The 22,873-nt window shown below is 49.3% G+C and overlaps 2 protein-coding genes across 3 annotated transcripts in view; one reads left to right on the forward strand and one right to left on the reverse strand.

Annotated features, from left to right (window-relative positions):
* Positions 1-544: 544 nt before the first annotated feature.
* KCTD21 (potassium channel tetramerization domain containing 21) lies at positions 545-17,039 on the reverse strand. 2 transcript variants are annotated; one of them, XM_004763465.3, is made up of 2 exons: positions 16,898-17,039; positions 545-3,695 (listed from the first exon to the last, which is right to left on the reverse strand). In XM_004763465.3, exon 2 carries the CDS (start codon positions 3,663-3,665, stop codon positions 2,883-2,885), a length of 783 nt encoding a protein of 260 aa, XP_004763522.1. In that variant the 5' UTR covers positions 3,666-3,695; positions 16,898-17,039; the 3' UTR covers positions 545-2,882. The 2 variants fall into 2 exon arrangements, with proteins under 2 accessions (XP_004763522.1, XP_004763521.1); XM_004763464.3 differs by having other exon boundaries at positions 16,941-17,037.
* Positions 17,040-17,097: 58 nt separating this feature from the next.
* The window catches only part of USP35 (ubiquitin specific peptidase 35), a 51,917-nt gene continuing 46,141 nt past the window's right edge, over positions 17,098-22,873 (forward strand). Inside the window, exon 1 of the mRNA XM_004763463.3 lies at positions 17,098-17,537. The gene's annotated coding sequence lies outside the window, so the exon portion shown is untranslated. The remainder of the gene's footprint in view (positions 17,538-22,873) is intronic.

Consider the following 22,873-nt stretch of genomic DNA (forward strand, 5'->3'; position numbering starts at 1 on the left):
GGTGTGTACACCTGTTGCTCTGCCGGTGCTGGGGCTCTGTGCGGGGGCTCCATGCAGGGGCTCCCCTTCCTGCCTGCCTCCCAGATCTCTGCTCATGCTGTTTCCAGTGCCCATGGTACCCTGCTTAGCTGTCACCACCCAGCCTACGCTTAAAAGCCCAACTTGGCTGTTCAACAAGCCCTTAGTGAGAGCTGAGCTCGCTTTCCTCAAGTTCCCACAGCACATTTTGTGGTGCTCTAAGCCTTTTCCAGACTGAACTCATCTGTGGCCGTTTGCATCCTCAGGGCCCACAGACCAGGTGCTCTAGACAGGCCTGCTGAATCGTACTCTCAAGATGCTCCCTGCACGGCGGTGTGTCACGATCACTTCCCAAAGAAGCAGGCTTTTCCTAGGTGCCGGGCCTAGCTAGGAATTTTCACAGCCACCAGCTCATGTAAATCTCCTAACACTGGGAGGTGGGGTTGTTACTCTAGGAGGAAACAAATCAGAGTGGCCTGGTGACTGCTCCCAGGTCACACAGCAAGTGATGGAGCCAGAGTTCAGATTCGGGGGTCAGCTGGATACCAAGGCCAGGGTTTTTTTATTTTTCCTTTTCTTTATAAGCAGACACAAAAGAGCAACGCCATTTATCGTGTATACTGTAGTCTCACATATATTATTTCGTTTGATCCTCACAACAGCCCTGTGAGGTAGGTAGGGTTATGTATTATTGTTATGCCCATTTCACAGACAAAGAAATGGAGGTGGCTCAGTGAGGTGAGTGACTTGCACAGTCACACAGCACATTAGTGGCTTTACAGGTCGTTTACTTTCTCTAACGTTGAGCTGTATGAATTAAGAAGCACCGAAAAGATGGAGAGAGAGACATTTTATGGAGGAAGAAGGGGCAAGCGGTGATTTATGAGATTTCTTCCTTAAATTGTTTTGTTGTGATCACAGCTTCTGCTGCCTGTTCTGATCCGGGTTCTCCTGAGTGACCTTTTTGAGTACCATTGGCCTGGTGGCCTGGGACAGCTGTCAGAGACTCCAGAGTCCCACTCTAGGTGGAAAAGGCCTTTATTTTGTAACAGAGGCAGCCCTGCCCACAGCCCAGCATACCATCTTCCTACTCCCAGGATGTAACTATGGGAAGCCCCTTCCTCAGCCCATTTCCTGGGAGGGACTGTGTCACTAGGCTCCCCTAGTTTTGTCTGAAGGCCCCTGCCCAATGGGGAAGACTGTGGGACTTCCAAGGCCATACTCCAGGGATGAATCATAATGGGCAGTTTTGAGGCCTGCACTGTTCATCACCTCCTGCGGAGTGCTGGCTTGGTGTGTCTTGCCCAGGACCTTCCCCCAAGGGGGTCCCAGGGCTGGTTATGAGAGGAACAGTACCCCAGGGGAAGGCCACTTCTCTCAGAGTAGTGTCATAGGGGCTGGACACTTCCTCTTAGAGCAGGGCTATGGTTCAGCCCACTCCTGGGCTTCTTGCTGCACTTTGCCCAGCGAGCCCCTGGTCTCCTTCCTCTGGCAACACTTTCTTGGGGAGGCATCTTCATCCTCCAACAGGAAGTGGTCAAAAGCTATGTGGAGCCATGGCTGGTGAGAAGGTGGGTGGAATGGGGATCACAAACAAAACCATCATGAAATGGGGCTGCCTGACAAGGGATGGCCGGGGGCTGACCTTGGTTCTGAAGACAAATCCCAGGGGGGAGTCCTAATGCGAAGTAATAATATTGATAGGAGACAGGTCTGGCTTCTTAATAAGAGTGACTGTTTTGAAAGAGAAAGTACACATTTGGGAGAGAAGGGAGGTCTAGAACCAATACTGGAAAACGGAAGTGGAAGGACAGATTTCGGTTTGTTGTAAGGAAGGGCTTTTTAACAGCGCTGGCTCAACCATAGCAGGGACTGCCCTGGGCATGACGAGCTTCCTGTCCTGTTACTGGAAATATGCAAGCAAGGATATGTGAGGACTTGAAGGTGTTGGGGAGAGCATTCAGCCCCAAATGGCCTGGGGCATGCTGGGGGCCGGGGAGGACAAAGTGACCACTGGATTATTTTCCAACCCTGAGAGTCCCTAATATTATTTGTGTAAAATGACCTATTTCAATGATACTTCAAATTCTTTGGAGGAAAGGATTACAAAAGTCACATTAACAGTCTATGTTACGAAAGGCCTTTCATTGCATTGGCTCCAGATACTTTAAAATCTTCACAGGGACAGCAGCTCATTTCTGAAGTGAGAAGTCCCCAAACGTCTACATTTGGCCCAGTCAAGAGGGACAGCCTTATCCTCTGAACCCGGCCTGGACACTCACTCTGCTAGGCCGTGCCACAGCTCCAATCTCTCCCTGCCACAGTGGAGGCCAAAAACGCAGCTCTGAAATCTCACTTCCAAGCTGGCCCAACCTGGCTGTCCCTGAGCAAACAAGTCCAAGGTTCCAGGTGCATCCTTGGGACAGAGGAGCAGGCGGCATGGGACTCTCAGGTGACTTAACGTCCTGGGGACCTGGTGGGACCCCTTCACCAGGGGCTCCTTTCATAGACGGCTTGGGGAGGCACTGCCTAATGGTACAGAGAGAGCCGGTGCCTGTGAAGAACCCGCCATTCCTCTGTAGCCAGCAAGCCCTCCTGTGGCCTTTTGGACACACTGGCAGACACTTCGCTTGTCATGACCAACTGCCCATCTCTAGCTCCAAGTGGCAAGGAAAAGGTGGCTCCATGGAGAGGACACATGGATTCGTACAGGGAGACTGCATTGTGGGGGGAATCAAGTCCTGCTACGTGATTAATACAGGTTAGTGTAGCGCCCTGGCTCCCACCACTGGCGAGACACTCTCCAAGATCTTGGCTGACACGGAGCTTCTTGGGAGCCCCCCTCCAGTGCTGCTGGGGTCCTTTTATCTATACCGTATTAATCGAATAATCTTATTATTCATAAAATCCACGGCATGTGGGTGAGAAGAATCGATGCAGAAGCCGTCACTCAGGGCGATTTTCAGCACCTCTTCCACAAAGACCTGGAAGCTGTTGATCTGCTTGTTGGCTGGCACCACCCAGAGCCTCTTGAGGTTCTGCTTGGTATACTCCTCCTCTGGGAGGCCCTCCACATTGGCCACCCAGTCCAGAGTCAGGTGGTTGGGGTCCTGCAAGTGGCTGGTGATGGAGGAGAGATTGCCATTGGAGCAGTAGAAGAGCTTGGAGCCCAGGAGCTTGAGGAAGAGGCAAGAGGTACTGAAGATGTTGGCGTTGAAGACCTCCATGCTGGACGAGGAGAGGCTGTAGATCTGAGGGGCCTCGCGCACAGTGAAGTGGACCGTCTGCACCCGCTGGTTCAGGGTGATGTTGAGCATGGCGTTCTTCTCGGCCTTGGAGAGCTCGACCTCCTTCTCCTGCAGGGCCTCAATGAGGGGCTGTACCTGGTAGAAGTCAGCCTCCCTTCGGAGCAGGCCCATCTCCTGGAAGTCCTCCGGCAAGTCCAAGTGGGAGGTGCGCAGGAAGTTGAGGATGTAGCGGAAAACTTTGCCGTCGCGGTCGATGAAGCAGTTGCCCTGGCTGTCCCTCTTGGTGGGCATCTTCCCACTGAACATGGCGCCCAGCATGGAGTCGGGGAAGCTGGTCAAGGTTGCCAGTGAGGTTGTGTAGAGCTTCCCCCCGACGTTCAGTGTGATGGGGTCAGACATGGCAGGAGGCCGCGATGCTGGAAAATAGTCCTGGGCAGGGAGAAAAGTGAGGAATTACCCAACCCTATCTGGGGTCTTGGTCTGTCAGGGCTGGTATGAAAGAATACCATAGACCGATTGGCTTAAGCATTTATCTCTCCCAGTTCTGGAGGCTGGAAAGCCCAAGATTAAGGTATAGGCTGATTTGGTGTCTGGTAAGGGCCATGTTCTTGCTGTGTCCTTGTGTAAGAGAAGGGGCAAAAGAGGTCTCTGGAGTCTCTTTTATAAAGGCACTAATCCTGTTCATGAGAACTTAACCCTCATAGCCTAATCACTTCCCAAAGGTCCCACCTCCTCATACTATCACACTGGAGATGAGGAGCTCAACAGAGGAGCTGGGGGACACAAGCATTTAGTCCCTAACATCTATGTATGCATAGTGCTCAACTCCTTATTGTAGATCAAGCCTACAGTCCTAGAGGTTGGAGCGAATTAATACTTAATAGACAAATGGATGGGTGATAATTACTACACCATCTAAAACATATTAGGTTCACTAGGGAGTTTAAAAAAAAAAAAAGCATGGGTCCTGCCCTCCAGAGATTACTGTAATTGGTCTTTAATATCCCAGCACTGGTATTTTTTTAAAAGCACCCTTGGTAATTCTGAATGTTCAGTAAAGACCAGAGAACCACTGTTCTAAGGAATGAAAGAAAACGTGCTTGGACCGGATGCTCTGTTACCTGCTCATACAGAAATTTGTTAAAATAATGTCATACATATTTTGACATAGAAAATACCACCATCCATGCCTATCACGCAGATGAAGAACACTGCCAGAATTCACTCCCCATGCTGAGAGAGGTGAAGGAACATGCCGGGATTCAAACCCAGGTCCCTTTATATGACAAGAGAAAAAGTATGTAAATGCTTACTAGCCAAACACTGGTACATTCTAAGTACTTAAAAAATGCTCTGAGATTTGTCTTCAAGCCCAGGACTCCCACTGCTGTACCAATGATGCCTTCTTATTATTTTTCTATCCCAACACATTTATAACAACTGGCCATGATTAGTGCCATTTCTGTCTATCTCTCAGGCTTACAATGGGCCTCGGCTCTCTGGACTCTGACACCCTTTCTTGGACTCTCACCCTCCTGTAACCTTCCTATGAAGATGCTCTTGGCTCCTGGTGGCCTGCCCTTGCCCAACATGATAGCACCATAGCCTCCTCTGACACCTTCAAGTTTCAGTGCAAATGTCGGTCTCTGCACTGAGCACTCTTTACCCAATCCTTAATAAAGCTCCCTTCCCCTGCCATCTTGCAACTTCCAGCGTCTAAGGCTGGTGAGTCTCCTGCAACCTGAAGTCTTGGAATCTAACTTTTCTTTAAGATTCTAGAAGGCAGGGGATGTCTGCTCTCAGCTTCTCACATGATACTTTCCAAGATCCTACCTGTGGAACAGATTAAGCAATCCTTCCCTGATGCTGGGCCCGAGGGGTGCAAAGAAATGGACCCTGACTGCCCTCGAGAAGAGCCCAGCTGGCGAGGACACCAAGACAAGACAGGTGCAGTGACAAGGCAAATGGACCCAGAGCTATGCGAGTAGGTCAGTAATGAATCCTGGCATGCTTACTATCCAGATAGGAAAACAGAGGTCTGAGGCAGGACTTCCCTCAAAGTCACCCGGCAAGGGTACTGAGCAGGCCAGAGCACTCCTCACCCTCACCATGCCTGCCTTCTGAGGCTGGCTCCACCAAGACCCCCTTACTCCAGGTGGTGGAGACTCTTGCCAGAAGATGGAGGCAATGCTGGAGAGAGCTGCCCCACCCAACTGTCTGCGGGGGTCGCTCATGATTCCTTCTCCATCTCATAGGGCACCCTGATACTGCAGAAAGGCATCAACCATCTGGAGTGCCTGAAGAGAAACAAGCCATGATGAAGTTGCAAAATCGGCAGCAGAAGCCTGGAGCAGATGGGCTGCGAGACAGTGGGGAAGTCCAACAGAAGGGGTGGGGCGAGGGGCTGAGGAGGGGTGCCTGCTGTGCAGAGACCTGCAGCTGCGGGGAGGGGCCTTGGCTCAGGGTTGAGTCTGGTCAGTTCGCTCTCCAGAGGGCCCAGGCAGGAGATGGACCCAGGGGCCAGGGCCACCCCCTTTCTCATTCCAAAATCTTCCTTTCTTTCTAGAAGGTAATTTGCATATTTCAGTTTTCAGTCTCACGCCTTGATTTAAGGCCCAGGCTCAGCTCCATGGAAAGAGCAGACTCAGGCATCAGAGAGGCTGGGCTGTCTTTCCTGACAGTTCTGTGGGCCTGTATGTCCTCTACATTAGTGCTGAAGAGCTCAGAGCGCTGGGGTGGGGAGACAGTCAGTAGCCACAGGGCCTGTCTGGGGGCTCTTGGGTGGGACCCAAACTCCTCTTTCTCTGCAAAAGCAGCAGAGGCTGGTTGGATGCCAGGTTTCCTGACCACCGCTGGCCCCAGTCTAGGGTGCTCTCGGTGGTATTCTCCGCATGCCCACAAGTCACAGAGCTCCTCCAAGTGCCCGTTTTCTAGGGGCAGCACCACTGTGTCCACTATCACACAAGTGCGGGCCCCATGAACACACACGCATGTGTAGAAGGCACCATTACATATGAAGACAGAACTGGCCACCTCTGGGATGCTGAGAAGCCTCATGAGTCTGCTTTGTGGTCAGGTGGAGATGAGCCACCCTCACTGAGCTACAGCCCCCTGGGTGTACTCAGCAGTCTCCTTGACATCTCCACCTGGATGTCCCATGGATGCCAGGAAGCCCAACGAGGAATTCCTCTTCCCCCAGACCCACAGTGAACTCTTCTCAGCCACCCAAATGCCTGAGCCCAAGACCTGGGAGGTAGCTCTGACTCCCCATCCCTAAAGATTTTCTCACTCTGTCCTTGAACCCATCTCTACAGCTACTCCCAGAGCTCTGACCACGCTGCCACTTTCCTTCCATCCTCATTGGGCGCCCTGCTTTCTTTCTGTCCACCTTCCATTTCGGTCTTCCCGAAGCACGACCACCCACCCACATCACCTTCCGCTTCCAAGCTCACCTCCAGCCCCTCCCCCACACTCTGCTCAGGTCCTCCAGACACTCTGCACACGTCCTCACGCTGTCACCCACCCCACCTTTGCTGTCCCTACACCACCCTTCTTGCCTTATCTGCTGTCACCCTTTAAGGCCCACCTACGAGTCACTGCCTCTGTAAGGCTGTTCCCAGATCTCCACTAGGTTCACAGCTCTACTCTTGGGGCTTCCTGGCCCTTTGCACAGTCCCCCTGGCAGCGCCCACCAATCCATTCTGTTATGATCATGGCCCTTCTCCCTGGCTTTATCAAGATGCAGACCACTGGACATCCACATGCAAAAAAAGAACCTCGACCCACATCTTAGACCATGTAGGAAAAAATAATTCCAAACAGATCATAGGTCTAAATGTAAAATCTTTTGAAAACTTGAAAATTCCAGGAGAAAACCTTTGTGACTTTGAGTTAAGCAAAGATTTCTTGGCTGGGACCCAAAAGGCACAAACCATAAAAAAAAAAAAACTGACAAATGAGGCTTCATCTGACGGAAAAATTTCATTTCAAATGACACTGTTAAGAAAATGAAAATAGGGGCGCCTGGGTGGCTCAGTGGGTTAAGCCTCTGCCTTTGGCTCAGGTCATGGTCTCAGGGTCCTGGGATAGAGCCTTGCATTGGGTTCTCTGCTCGGCAGAGAGCCTGCTTCCCACTCTCTCTGCCTGCCTCTCTGCCTACTTGTGATCTCTCTCTCTCTCGGTGTCAAATAAATAAAATCTGAAAAAAAAAAAAAAGAAAATGAAAATAAGATTGAACTGGGAGAAAATATTTGCAGAACACAGACCTGATAAAGGACTGTTATCCAGAATACATAAAGCACTGTCAAAACTCAGAAAACACGCAACCCAATAAAAAACCAGGCAGACAATCTAAACAAATCCTTCAGCAAAGAAGACACAAATAATCACATGAAAAATGCCCAAAAGCAGTAGTCATGAGAGACACAAATATTAAAACCACAATCACATACCATTATATACTTATTAAAATGGCTCCAATAAAAAAATGTGACAGTACCAAATGCTGCTGACTGCCCAGAGCAACAGACACAATGGGTGTTGCTGGTGAGAAGGCAACAGGGTATAACCATTGTGGAAGGCAGTCTGGTGTCTGTTTCCATGTGACCCAGTAATCCCACTCCTAGTTAGGTGCCCATAGAAATGAAGACGTACGTCCATGCAAAAACCTATCCCTGGAGAATGCTTGAGCCCCACGCTGGGCTCCCTGCTCAGCAGGGAAGCTTGCGTCTCTCTCTCCACTCCCCCAGCATGGGGCTCAATACAAGGACCCTGGGATCATGACCTGAGCTGAAGACAGACGCTTAATGACTGAGCCACCCAGATGCCCCTACACTCACTAGCTTTTTTTTTTTTTTTTTAGATTTATTTATTTATTTATTTGACAGGCAGAGATTACAAGTAGGCTGAGAGGCAGCAGAGAGAGAGAAGGAGGAAGCAGGCTCCCTGCCGAGCAGAGAGCCCGATGCGGGGCTCGATCCCAGGACTCTGTGACCATGACCTGAGCCGAAGGCAGAGGCTTTAACCCACTGAGCCACACAGGCGCCCCACACTCACTAGCTTTAAACATTCTTATAGCAACCCTAAAAGTAAGCATCACTCTCCATTTGCAGACAGGAAAGTGGGACACAGAAAGACTGGTGACTTGCTCAGGACACACAGCCAGCTAGTAGAGAACTCATCCTTGGCCCACTCAGGCTGCAAAGAATTCTAATAGTGACCAAAGGCCGTAATAGCTTCAGATACGTTTGAGAATCTCCAAAACAGCCCTAGAAACATTGCCCTGTGGCTTACTTGGCAAGATAGCTACTGAGTGCATGCCTCCTGCTTTCACTGCATGAGGAGCTTCATGTAACACTTGGTAGCATTTTATTTATTTGTAATAAAAATATACAGAGAAGCACAGACAATGATACTATTGTGTTAAATGCTGGACAGGCATCTGTTCAGCTGATGTCTTCACAAGCACCCTGTGAGACAGCGACTGTTATTACCTTCATTTGACAGATGAGGAAACCGAGGCTTAGAAAGTTTAAGAGACAGTGGAGGAGCTGGGACCTGAATCCAGTTCTGTGTGGGTCCAACACCTCTGATCATTCCTCCTTCCCATCGCCAGCTCTCAACATGAGAGAGGCACACTCCCTTATTCTCAGTCCAGACCAGACTGTAGGGTCTTTGGATGGCTAGTCTGCTGCCAGCCTGGGCTCTGTCCAATCCCATCAAAGGACATGGGGACAGGACTTGAGGATGGCCCAGGGCGCCTCCATGGCTGACAAAGGGCAAGTCCACTGAGAGACCCAAGCTATTCTATTTCATCAGCAGCAGATGATGTCTAATGGCAAAGCAGTGGAACACAAAAGCCGTGTTTTTCTTCTTCTTTTTTTTTTTTTTAAAGATTTTATTTATTTATCAGAGAGAGAGAGGGAGAGCGAGCGAGCACAGGCAGACAGAATGGCAGGCAGAGGCAGAGGAAGAAGCAGGCAGGCTCCCTGCTGAGCAAGGAGCCCAATGTGGGACTCGATCCCAGGACGCCAGGATCATGACCTGAGCCGAAGGCAGCTGCCCAACCAACTGAGCCACCCAGGCGTCCCAAAAGCCGTGTTCTTCAAAGCCAGATTAGAAAAGATGGATGAGAGGGACACCTGGGAGGCCCAGCTGGTTAAGTGTCTACCTCAGCTCAGCTCATGATCTCAGGGACCTGGGATAGAGCTCCAGATCAGGCTCCTTGCTCGGTGGGGGCCTGTTTCTCCTTCTCCCTCTGTCCCAGCCCTCACTTGTGCTCTCTTCTGGGCACTCTCTCTCTCAAATAAATAAATAAAATCTTAAAAAAAAAAAAAAAAAAAGACGGATGAGAATGCAAACTGAACCATGAAATAGAGAAAAGAAACCACATTGCTGCTTCTGAATGGGTAATTTTTTCTGAAGCAGGACGCTTTCCAAGTCTGCCTCTCGACTTGAAAAGAACCAAGAAAAAGATCGGCCTTATTTCCCTTTTGCAGAAAACGACTGGTGTCAAACAGGAAATTATGCCCGGCTAATCGTCAGACCATATGACTGGACTGGGAAGGCCAGGGGGGTCTGGGGACTTGCAATTGCTGCTGGAATTCTGTCCTTCCTCAAATGGGTCTGTGGCCCAAATGAGAGGCATTCCGGAGGCCCAGCCTGATGCCATGTAAAGCACAATTCCAGTCTGGGGCCTGAAAATTACCTGGGTGGAACCTCTACCTTTCTGTGCCATAGAAAATGTAATTCTTTGAGAGCAGATGTCCTATAAGGAAGGGCAGCTAATACATTGCTCTAGAGTCCTACTTTAAAACTCTGTCCTGGGGGCGCCCAGGTGGCTCAGATGGTTAAGCATCTGCCTGTGGCTCAGGTCACAATCTCTAGGTCCTGGGATCAAGTCCCATGTCAGGCACCCAGCTCAGTGGGGAGTCTGCTTCTCCCTCTCCCTCTCCCCCTGCTTATACTCTGTCTCTCTCTCTCTAATAAGTAAATAAATCTTAAAAAAAAATAAATAAGGCTCTGTCCTGGCACCCACCTGTCCCTGCAGTGCTCCTGAAGGACACAGCATTAGCTGTGTACCATACCTGTACTAGGTGTTACACATATTAGTTCATTTAAGCCCCATAATGCTCCTTCAAGGAAAGTATTATCTCCCAACTTTACAGATGAGAACCTCAGGTTCTAAGAGGGAGGGAACTTGCCCATATAGTGGCAGAGCCAGGGTCCAAGTTGAGGCCTGTCTAATGGCAAAGTCTGGGCTGTGAACAAAGGCCGTTGGAGAGATCTGGCACTCGTGCCCCTCCAAACTCTTATCAGGTGCTCTACACCTGCCTTCTCTATTCGATTCTGACCTACATAAAGACCAGGGTAGGGGCGCCTGGGTGGCTCAGTGGGTTAAAGCCTCTGCCTTCAGCTCAGGTAATGATCCCAGGGTCCTGGGATCGAGAGACCCTAATCGGGCTCTCTGCTCAGCAGGAAGCCTGCTTCCTCCTCTCTCTCTGCCTACCCCTGCCCCACCCCGCCTGCCTCTCTGCCTACTTGTGATCTGTCAAATAAATAAATAAAATCTTAAAAAAAAAAAAAAAAGACCAGGGTATAGAGAATCAGCATTTCCTGAGAACCAAGTGCATGCCCAGAGCTATGTGAGGCATTTTCCTATAGCTTCCTTCATTAAATTACCACACTGATGCTGTGAGGTAGGTATGAATATCATCCCAACTTTTAGGGTTATAAAACTGAAACACAGAGTAGTGAAGACAGTTACTTAAGATCACACAGCCGGAGGCAGCAAAGCTAGAATTCCACATGAGGTCTCTCTCTAAAACTTGTGCCCCTTCCAGTAATACAAGCCATAATATTTTATTTGGGAGCATAACAGGATTTGAATGGACACATATAATACTTCGGAGATGAAATATCTTGAAGTTGTTCTAAAATTAACTACAGTTGTTATGTTATCCTTATCCAAACCCAATAGTATTTTTTCCCCAAAAATTTAGATTAACTACCACTCTGGAAAACAGTATGGAGGTTCCTTAAAAAGTTGAAAATAGAGCTACTCTATGACCCAGCAATTGGGGTATTTACCCCAAAGATAGCAAATGTAGTGATGATCCAAAGTGGCACCTGTACCCCAATGTTTACAGCAAGAAGGTCCACAATTAATCAAACTACGGAAAGAGCCCAGATGTCCACTGACAGATAAATGGATAAAGAAAATGTAATACACTACCCACACACACACACACACACACACACACACTGGAATACTACTCAGCCGTCAAAAAATCAAATCTTGGGGCACCTGGGTGGCTCAGTCAGTTAAGCAACTGCCTTCAGTTCAGGTCACAATCCGGGGTCCTGGGATTTAGCCCCATATTGGGCTCTCTGCTCCGTGGTAAGCCTGCTTCTCCCTCTCCTTCTGCCGGCTGGTCTGCCTACTTGGGTGCACTTGCTCTCTCCCTCCCTCTCTCTCTCTCAAATAAATAAATAAAGTCTTAAACAAAAAAAATCTTTGCCATCTGCAATGACGTGGTTGGAACTAGAGGGTACTATACTAAGTGAAGTAAGTCGGTCAGAGAAAGACAATTATCATATGATCTTACTGATATGTGGAATTTAAGAAACAAAACAGGATCATTGGGGAAGAGAGGAAAAAACAAAACAAGATGAAATCAGAGGGAGAAAAACCATGAGACTCTTAAACTGAGGGTTGCTGGAGGAGAGGTGGGGAGGGAGGATGGGGTAACTGGGTGATGGACATTAAGGAGGGCACGTGATATAAGAAGCACTGGGTATTATGTAAGACTGATGAATCGCAGACCTCTACCTCTGAAACCAAACTATATGTTAATTATTTGAATTTACGTAAAAAGATTAAAATCTTACTTTGATAAAACTGACGAGTATAACCTGAAAGAATAATTACTTTAAATGCTAGTTAAGATAATTAGTAACTACTAGTAAAGCATTAACTAGGACTATAAACCAACAACATTTCAAACTGTGGTATTAAAACAATAAAGAAGAGGAACTTTGTATTACATGTGTTGAAAAGACTAATGAGCAACTAAAAAAAATATATATATATTTTTTTAGTTGCTCATATATATTGAGCCTTACAACAGTAACTCTGGGACCCTGGCAGGACAGATCACATTATTTTTATTTCACTAACACAGAGAAAAGAAATCCCTGGCCCAGGTATTCATATACATTCTTGATTTCTGAGTCATGACCTGGAGGAGGTTCTGGGCTTGGACATTCCTCAGAGAACCACTCCTTTGGAGGCAGCCAGGCTTCTTCTCTAATATGGGTCTTGAGCAAGAGAGTGAACCCAACCGCAGGGGTTTTAGCCAATAGTCTGCATATACTCATGGAGTCCTGGAAGAGGCGTGGGCTTTCTGCGCGATTTCCTATACTACTGCCACGGACCTTCAATAATGACACTACTTGCTGTGCAATATATTCCTACTACAGAGTGAAGACCAGTTGAAACAGCAGTGAATCTACTGATAATCACTTCTCTACCCGCCCATTCATCCATTCATCATTTCTTCGCTTTGCTCACTCAAAGAGCCTAGAAATGATAGTCCAGTAGCACTGAGCACACCTGGCCCCAGATCTTGGTTTCTAAATGTTACCTCCTACAAAAAGAAATCAGGGTTTCCTGGGGGACATTGAGGATTCCAGGACTTTGACGGAAAAAGTGCAAGGTGAGCCTGGAACAGCTCTTACCAGATAACAAGCAATCAAAGATTAATGAGATCCTGTCAGAAGAACACAGGAGATCTTAAAAGTTTTCAAAAAAAGAAAAAAACCCACCCATTTTTGTAACTATTTGTTGTGGTGGATGGTAACTAAACCTATCATGGTAATCATGTACCAATATATACATTTACCAAATCATTATATGTGATTTATATCTCAATCAAGACAAAATACAACACAACAGAGAGGCTGACCTGAAGGGACTCTCCTTGGCCAAACTTGCAATAATCTGAGTACCAAAAAAGGTTAATGATGATAATGGGCTACATTACACACTGAAGTAAAAAAAGAACGAGTCTATGTCATTCCAAAAAGAAAAAAGACAGGGAGAGGAGACTAAGAAAGACACACATACAGAGAAAGAAATTATTCTATTAACAAAGAATATCAGTCAATAAATATAGAAAGAATGGCACAATTAGAAAATCACCATTTGCAACCCTCAGTGTTGCAATTCAGGCAAGGATCATGGATGTAGTGAAAGGTACAGGGAATACACATTTTGATAATTCTCAAAGAATCACTCCAAAGACTAATTACAAGGGGAAAAATTACAGAGATGGGGAGATTAGGCAGTTGTGACCTTAACCAACAATCAAATTTAGCACTGATGGACAGTATGACCCTGATATCATAGGCTTCTGATGTGATATAATACAGCACATCACAGCCAGTAAGTTTAAACACCTGCTGTATGCTGAGCCTGTATACAGCATTGTGAAAGAAAAAAACAAACCTGAATCTGATCATTGATAAAATCAAGCACAAATTTACAAAGGTTGAGGAGGCTCTTTCTAGATTAAATGAGATACTTAAAGAGACAGAATGTGATGCATGAATCTTGACTACATCTGGTAAAAGAAAAATACACAAGATGTTTTTTAGCAGTTGGGGAAATTTGAGTATCTACTATTTATTAGATAATATTGACTTCTTTCAAATTTTCTTAGGTATGAGAATGGTATTATGGTCATGTCGGAGAATTCTAGAATTCTAGAATTCTTGTATAGGATACAAGCTGAAGAATTTAGGGGACAGGTGTCAAGATGTCTGTAACTTTTAAGTAGTTCAGCCAAAAGGTGTGTGTGTGTGTTTGTGGATAAAAGCAAAATCAGCAAAGGGTGAACTGGTGCAGCTAGGTGAAAGGCCATTCTTTATAAACTTTTCTGTAGCCTTGAAGGTTCTAAAAATATTTTTATTTTGAAAGTGGGAAGAAAAGAATGCTTCCCTCATGGGACTACAGACATAAAATTCCAGTCAGAGTGCCCAACCCGAATAAACAGCCAGGTTCAGGAAACAGTTTTTATGAATACTCCCAAGAAACGTTTAAATCTGGTCATGTTCCTCTCCATGTACCGCTGTGCTTTGGAGAATGAGGTAGCCAACCAGAGCAAAGCTAAAAGAGCCCACAGTTGGTGGTGGAGATAGAATTTAAACCTGAGTGGTCTCTCTCCATAGAACCACCACTCACAGAAAGCACAGCACGAGGCCTGCCTGCCACTGTGCTGGGATTCAGGCTGGGAGAAGATGGCTGGCTGTTCAGGCCTTGCTTCCCCTGCCTCCTCCTGAATCCCGAGTCTCCACTACTACAGAAAGAAACTCCTGTTACAGCTCACCGAGAATGTTCACAAGATGGGCTCATTCTGGGCCTCCGAAATGTTGTGGCTGGGCAAAAAGAACTAGAGGGCTTTGGCATCATCTGGGCCTGTGTTCGAATCAGGCTCTGCCACTTCATTAACTGTGTGGGCCTGGGCCAATTCCCGGAAAGATGGGAGTGCGACTACAGCAGTCATGATAATGGCTGACATTTCTGAGCAGCTATTCCTATGCTAGGCATTTTATGTCTATTGATTCCATAAACGAAGTAGCTAGTATTACCAGCCCTACTTTAGAGACCAACCGTGTCAAGCCCTCTCCTATCTCTGCAATTTGGTACCTGCCATCCCCTCGGCCTGCACTTTGAAGGAAAATCCCATTCATCTACCAGGACGTTCAGCTGGAATTCCTTCCTTCCTTCTCTACATCTCCAGATTATTTTATTTTCACCCTTACCAAAGTCTGCTTTACCTAAGTTAGGTGGTTGCCTGACCATCCTGTTGGGGCTGGGATCTCCCCTCTCTGTATCCCCTGAAGCAGGCAGAGTAGGGGAAGGGAAAAAAATTTCTTTCTCTGCTTAGTTAGATCCATTTTCCTCAACCCAGACTGACATCTACCCGGGGTGGGGGGGGCACGGTTATTACCATTTTCTGAATTTTAAAATACTTATATTTTAAAACACTTTTTTGAAGTTTCAGTTTGGAATCTAAGGCAAGGCCCAGGTGACCAAGTGGAAGTCAGTGTAGGAATTCCCACCGTGTAGGAGATAGATTGAACATGGCTGGGTAAATTTCAAGGGTGATAATACTCACTGAGTAACGTGTCTCCCAGTGAAACCAGATAAGAGTCCTCTCCCCCATGCTCCCCTCAATTCATCAAGATAAGAACTGGCTCACAGCCCTGGGGACTGTATAGGAGCCCTGCCCTTTACCTCCCCTTCCTGGCCTCCCCATACCCAACAGCTGTATCTTCAGCCCTGTTTTGCCCAGTTTATATCTCTAAGAAGCCCACAGGCTGCTCCATTACCCCACACCCCACACTGTAGAGGGAAAAGGTGCCGTCTACACTCAGGTGACAAGGAACCTGCAATGAGCTGCCCAGTAGGGTACCTCTGGGTACAGCATAGGGAAAGGTGAGCTGGAGGAGGGTAGACACCTCACCTGCCAATCTGACTTGACCATTGGCACAACAGAGTATTCTCTTACCTGGTGCACACTCCCAACAGCCACTACCATCCCCCATCCTCTTCCAGAATGTTCCTTCACCATCTCAGCTTACTCTCAGGCTTCCTTTTGTGGTTTTCCTCAGGCACAAGCACACTCTATTTCAACCACTCTCTTCCTTATGGCCTTCCTGCTTCTTGCCACAATTATAATTTATACAATTCAAATGCATCTCCTCATTACATCCTCACAATATCCACAGGAGGGTCGCCTTACAGATTGGCATTCAAAAGGGTTGAAGCTGGTCCTGTCACACAACCTGCACAGGGCGACATCTAAACTTTTGGTATTTCCCTGCCATTCACTCCAGAGTAAACCTCTGCCTCCTTGAACTGAAGGAAAGAAAGCAGAGTTTTTGGAGTAAGGAGTCCTGGGTGGTTTTGGGCAAGTTACTTTATTTCTCTTTACTCCTGTAAACAGATACGGTGATGCCTCTACAGTGAATGAGAGTTGAATGAGATCACGTGTGTGACGCACTGAGTTCAAGGGATGGGCTCTTTATTTCTATTACAAGGGAAGGAAAGTGTTCTGTGCATTCACGGGTGTTTGCCCACTTGGGCAACCTGGTACCCAAACCGTATCAGCGCGTGGCCGACCCTTGGCTTTCCAAGGCCGTGAAGGATCCTTTGATCTTTGTGTCTCCATCCCACCTTCTCCAGTGCTTTTTGGCCCATTCCTACCAGTCCAACCTGGCTTGGCTTGCTTTATCAGCTTTCTCAGCCCTCACTCCCCAGCCCGGGCCACCCGCTTCTGCGACCTCATCCGAGCTCTTCTCCTCACCTAGAGACTCCGCCCCTCCTTGCCCCACCCACCAGACTCCTCCCACAGTCTCGACCCTCTTTATCCGGGCTTTTCCAACCTTCCCCATCCATCCAGACTTCTTCCACCAGCTCCGCCCCCTCTCCCCAATTATCGCCCCCCCCCACCCCGCCAGCCTCTGGCGTTGCCATCCCCATTGCACAGATGAGAATGGCGAGGCTAGGGAAGGTGAGATGACCTCGCATAGTAGGACAGGCGCCAGGTGGGCCCGCGTCCCCTCACCGACTGTCTCTGAGCCCCGCGTCCCCCGCCGCGCCGCACCCACCTCCAGCCCTCGCTCTGCAGCCTCCCCTCCGCGGGCGGCCAGCGCAGCTTTGCAAGGGGGGGAGGAGAGCCGGAGCCCAGCCCAGGGGCGTGGTGGCACTGGAGCCGCGCTCAGTGCTCCGGGACTTGTAGTTCTCCTTGGGCTCTTTGCCGCACAACACGCCGAGCGCAAACTCTATCTCCCAGGAGGCATTGCAGTGAGCCCTCCGGCTCCCCGCCTCGCCCCCGCCGGAGCTCCGACCGGCTGGTCTTAAAGGGGACGCGGCCTGAGTGGCGGTTCGCGGGGTGGCCCCCGCTCCGGCTCCTCCCCATTTCCCGCACCTCGCCCCTCCCCACGCTTCGTCCCGCAGCCCCGCAGCCCAGCCGCGACGCGGCTGATTCGGACTCCCTGGGTTCAAGCTTGTGCAGAGCTGGGTGGGGAGTTTGGACTTTGCAGTGAAGGCAGCATCCCTGCCGGCTGGGACCTGGCGGAGGGCGTCCCCACTCCAGGGGGAGCAGAGGACTCGCCCTGACCTAGCCTGGCCTAGCCTAGTCCTGCCAGGCCTGAGCGCCCCGCCTAGGAGCCGGCTCTGAGGCCGGGGCTACCGCGGTCCCAGAGGTAAGGGGGCTGGGGGCGTGTGTGCGGTTGTGGGGAGGGAGTGTCTGCACCAGCCCTGGGCACGCGCGAAGGGCTCTGAGAGTTTGGGGCTGGGAGAAGGGAGGTCTAGGTGCATCTTGGGCCTCGCTGTGTGACCTTGGGCGAGTAGCTGCCCCTCTCTGGGCTTCCACCTCCTTCATCAATTGTGTTTGGAGGTGATCCCTCCCTCTCCCCCAATACAGTGAAGCTCACCGGCCTTTCGTGGGGTCCGTAGCTCCAGCCTGGGCTGGGCACCAGTGCAAGGTATAACTGAAAGGAGTGGTGGGGCCAAGATAGGGCACAAACTGGGGGACCAAGAGGTTGCAACCGCTTAGCATAGGCTTTTGCTCTTCTCAGCATCCTCGCTCGGGCGTACTCCCCCTACAAGACTTGAGACTGTGTTAGCCTAGTGCCCGCCCTTCCAGAAAGCCTGGTGTGGGGGTGGGGACTTGTCTGTCTTAAATATGTGAGGGGTGGTCCCAGAAGGGATGGGTGATTGTGGTGTGTTCCTGAGAAGGGAATATATGCTCTCTCTCCTCCCATTCCCCTTCAGTTCAAGAGCAGTTGCGTTTTACCAGTAAAACCCTTTCTTTCTTTCTAGGAGACAGTTTTGTGGCCCAGACGAGGGCCTCTCAGTAGGAGGGCAAGGAGATCCTTCCCAGGGCTGCCTCGGGGAGAAAAAATTCAGTTAAAAACATTCAGAGACAGATGCTGCTGTCCAGAGAGCTGGGTCGGGGGTTGCTGGGAGGGACACCTAGTGCTCCCCAGGCGGAGTCAGAGGAGGTAGATAGGATATAAGGGTCAGAGAGGAGAGGAAATGGGCTCCTCAGCTCTTAGGTGCTGAGTTGGGGCATGGAGGGTCAGCTGTGCTCTGGAGTAGGGAGAGGTTGAGTGAGACCTTCTGAAGCCCCTTCTCTGTCCTATGAGATTCTGGGAGCTTTTGACCTGAGCGCTAAACAGGAACAGTATTTGTTTTCTTTTCTTCAGTTTTGGTTGTTTGAGTCATTTCTAAATGGCTGAATCCTCACTCAGTCCTGTCCAGTGACCTCTGTAGGGACCTTCTTGGTTAATTTTGAGTCTCGGGGATATGGATATGCGGGACCAGACCTGGCAGAGGAGAGGGCAGTGACTGAGCCAGTCCCTGGAAGGTGCTTTCCTGGTGATAGCTTTAGTTTTATCTCATCTTGCTGTCACATTATCTCCCAATGGCCACTTAGCACTCCTTCACTCCTGTGCCTGGTCCTTTGCTGGGCACTGGGAACAGATAGGGGATTGGAGCTCCTTCCAAAGGAGATCCCAGCCTGGTGAGGGAGATAGACACAGAATCTAGTGACACTGCTGAGGGAGGAGAAAAGCAAAGAGGGCCTTGGGAAGCTCAAAGACTTGGACTGCAGGGGGCTTAGGAAATGCTTCCCAGAGGAGGGGCATGTGACCTGGGCCTGGGAGGATGAGTCAGAATTTGCCAGGAGAGTGAGAAGCCTTTCTCAGCAGAGAGGACATCACCAAAAGGTGGCCTGCAGGAAAAGCCCACTGCTCATATTCATTCAGATTTGTCACCAACCAGTGTTTGCCAAGTTCATGTTCCCCGCTGTCCCCCATCAGCCAAGTGTCTCAGAAAGGGCTGGAATAGCAGGTTCAGGAGTTCGTATCTTACGCTGAGGGGCTGGGGAGCCTTGAGAGTTCTTTTTTTTTTTAAAGATTTTATTTACTTATTTGACAGACAGAAATCACAAGTAGGCAGAGAGGCAGGCACAGAGAGAGGGGGAGGCAGGCTCCCTGCCGAGCAGAGAGCCGGATGCAGGGCTCAATCCCAGGACCCTGGGATCATGATCTGAGCCGAAGGCAGAGGCTGTAACCTACTGAGCCAGCCAGGCGCCCCGAGCCTTGAGAGTTCTGAGCAGAGAATGGTAAGATGGAGCTTATCATCTAATGAGATTAATCTGACGATGTTCGCAGAGTGGGTCACATAGACCTGGAAGGGATGAGGAAGCCTGAATTGGGGCCCAAGGTGTGGGGGCAGGGTATTGGACACACACACACACACACACACACATACACAGTGCTTGGGGGTGGTAGAGATGAGTCAGGCTTCACCATGCAGCAACAGAGACCTGTCAATACACAGTGGAAATGCGGAGGGTCATCCAAAAGGGACAGATAAAGGGATCTGGGCCTTCCAGGGAAGGGATCGTGATGTTCCTATATTCTTACTGTGTGCCCTGGAGCAGACTGGATGTTGCTGGAACTCTCAGGCTGTCATGCCAGGAATGAGAGGTACAAGCCAAGGGCTTGGGGGAAGAGCAGCAGCATTGGCTGGGAAAGGATAAGGGGTGGTCAGGTGATCATCTCCCATTTGGGGGCTCAGAGACTCAGAACAGTGAAAGAGACCTTGCCTCAAGGCTGTGGGCACCATGGGGCATAGTGCCTGGGCTAGATTCAAAAGTTGGATTCTATTCTGCAGAACACAACCTCTACTGGAGGATGGATTGAGGGAGAGAATGAGGAGGTGGGGTTAGAAGGCTACTGCACTAGTCCAGGCAAGAAGTAAAGAGGAGCTGATCTTGGGGGCTGCTGCAGCTCTGGGGGGGGGATAGTGGAAATACTAAGTTAGCAGTGAGGGATGAAATTCCAAGTAGAATCAGTGAGATCAGGAGTGTGTGTCTGTCTTCTTGCTTGACAGTTTCTGTTTTCCCACTTGGTGCCAGATGGCCCAAGAATAGACTCATCACTGCCCCAGCCCTCATCTTTCTTATATCTTGTCCCCTTCTCTGTCACGGCTGAAATGGTCCCCATTTTCCAGGTGAAAAAGCTGAGGAGCCTGGCAGGGACTCACCCAAGGTCACCTGGTGATCCAGAAGCAGAGAACCTGGGTCTCATGCTTTTCACGCAGGCTCTTCTAAGAGAGGATACGGTGCTGTGTGCTGCTGCACGCTTCCGAGCTCAGTGCGGGGCAAATGTTGCTTAGGGCAGAGCCAGTGTTGACAGGCCATCTCCTTGTCCAGAGCCTGGAGGAGTAATCCACCCTCCCAGGAATGCTGATGGTCTGCAGCTCCCTCCACCAAGGAGACCAAGTGCAGGTTCTTATCCCACCGTTAAGGCTGTGTCCCTCTCCCATGTTGATCCTCCACACTCCCATGTGTGCCCTAGGGAAATCAGGCCTTGTCCTGCCTCCCTTCTGTGGCCTGTGATGAGGTCAGGTGAGCTCCAAGCCTCTAAAACCCTTTTGCATGAATGCACCCAAGATAATGAGTGGGTTTAGTTGGTGACTATGGTGACAGCTGACCTCAGACTGCCTGTGTGGGAGTGGGGGCAGGTAGGCAGGGCTTGCCTGAAGTGGCTGGGCCACAGACTGCATGGAGGCTGCATGGCTGGCCTGGGAAATCACAGCTCTCACAGAAGGGCACCACTGCCAGGCCTCTAGCTGCCAGGTGCAAAGGTGTCAGGTAGAATGGTATGAAATTGCCAACATCTGCTCCTTTGCTTTCATGTGGTTAGACCTGATATCACTTATCCCCATTTTACAGAACAGAAGAGAGGCTCATGATGTGATTTGCTCAAGGTCAAGTAATGAGTTGCAAGACTACGAAATTTTTTTTTTTTTAATTTGACAGAGAGAGTGAACACAAGCAGGGGGAGTAGGAGAGGGAGAAGCAGTCCTCACCCCAGGACCCTGGGATCACAAACCGAGCCGAAGGCAGACATCTAATGACTGAGCCAGCCAGGTGCCCAAGACTAGGATAAAATTTGCCCAAGTTCACACTAGAACGTAGGGCTCAACATTCCTAGTCTTTCTTTCCACTTCCAGAACATTCCCTAGCCCCAGAACTCCATTTCTGCCTATTGCCAGGTCCTTTTCCTCCACACACTATGTCAATATCCCATCGATTAGGGTTTTTTTCTTGACTGCCTGAATAACAGGATTTCTTGGCATCCTGGATTGAAAGTTAAGTCCACTAGCCTGGAGGGCAAGATTAGGGGTTTGCAATGATGGTCTACAAGGGAGGTTGGTCACAAGCACTGCCTAGGAAAAAGATGACTAGGGATGAAGGGAGACCAGTTTTTAAAGACCTGTTTAAAGGTCTTTGAGATTATGCCTTGCGTTGGCACACTTGACCAACATGTGCGCCTCCACCACCAGACCGTAGTTCCTAAGGGCAAGGACTTGGCTTCTAAAGTGAAGGGGACTGATTCACTGAACAGTTCCCTGTGCTCACCACCATGCCAAGGACTTTATATTTGCTTTAACAACAACCCTGCAGGATGGAAAGACTCAGAAAGCATAAGTAACAGGGATGGTAAGCAGACTCCATTTACAGATGAATCTCATTCAGAGTAAAAAGAGTTGAACACACTATTCCAGGAGGCTTGGTGTGGGCCCTGGGCATATGAATTTGTGCTAAGGTAGCAGGTGGTTCTGAGGCAGCCAAACCAATGTCTGGGAACCACTGATCTGTACTCTGGCTTCACCCCCAGTAATCTCTGAGATGCTGGCCATTGAGAAATAAGTCCTAGTCCCAGCCACTTCAGGCAAGCCCTGCCTAGTTCCTTGGCAGCATGAGGGCATGGGGGACAGACAAGCAAATGGGCCCATTGCTCTTAAGAAATGCAATAACGGAAGCTTGGTCTCAGTCAAGAGCTTAGGAGAATGGAGCGTCTCCACAGGACCTCACACAGAGTCTGGGTCCCACAATATCTGTGGTTCTGAATAAAAGTTTCTGGCCCCTCACTTAGTAAATGTATGGCTTGTCTTCACACCAACCCTGGGTCCCAAGAATTAAACCAGTAAGTTACTTAAGCCAGTAAGTTTAAACAGCTGCTGTATGCGGAGCTTTCTATCAGGTCCTGCCTAGAGTGGGGTCATACAAAGAAAGAAGGGGCCCTGTCTTCTTGGAGCTGAAAGTTGGATATTAAGAGAATAAGCTTTACCTTTGTGACCCAGCATGAGCATCAGAAGCAAAAGTGGGTCAGCTGGGGAGAAAGGCTTCCAGGAAACTGCCTGAAGGGAGAGGAAAAGCAAAGGGAAGGCTCCTGCGGTCAGAGGAATAAGGTAGCAGTAACTCACACCATATTTTGCATTTGCTTCGGCAACAAATGCCTACTGTGTGAACAAAATGGATATGGTTGCTCCCTGGAACCTGTACGGTATAGTGGACGAGGTTGACTCCAGCCAGGAAATCATGATAAGTGCCGTCATGGGGGACATGGTGCTCTGAAATTGTTAACAGACACGTCGACCCAAACAAAAAGGTCAGGCAAGGCTTCTTTGAGGAAGTGAGTTTGAGCTGAAGTCCGTGGGGTGAGTCAAGCAAGGAGGGGAG

This window comes from Mustela putorius, unplaced genomic scaffold, assembly GCF_011764305.1.
Source record: "Mustela putorius furo isolate JIRA1106 unplaced genomic scaffold, ASM1176430v1.1 tig00003987_pilon_pilon_pilon, whole genome shotgun sequence".
Taxonomy (NCBI): Eukaryota; Metazoa; Chordata; class Mammalia; order Carnivora; family Mustelidae; genus Mustela; species Mustela putorius.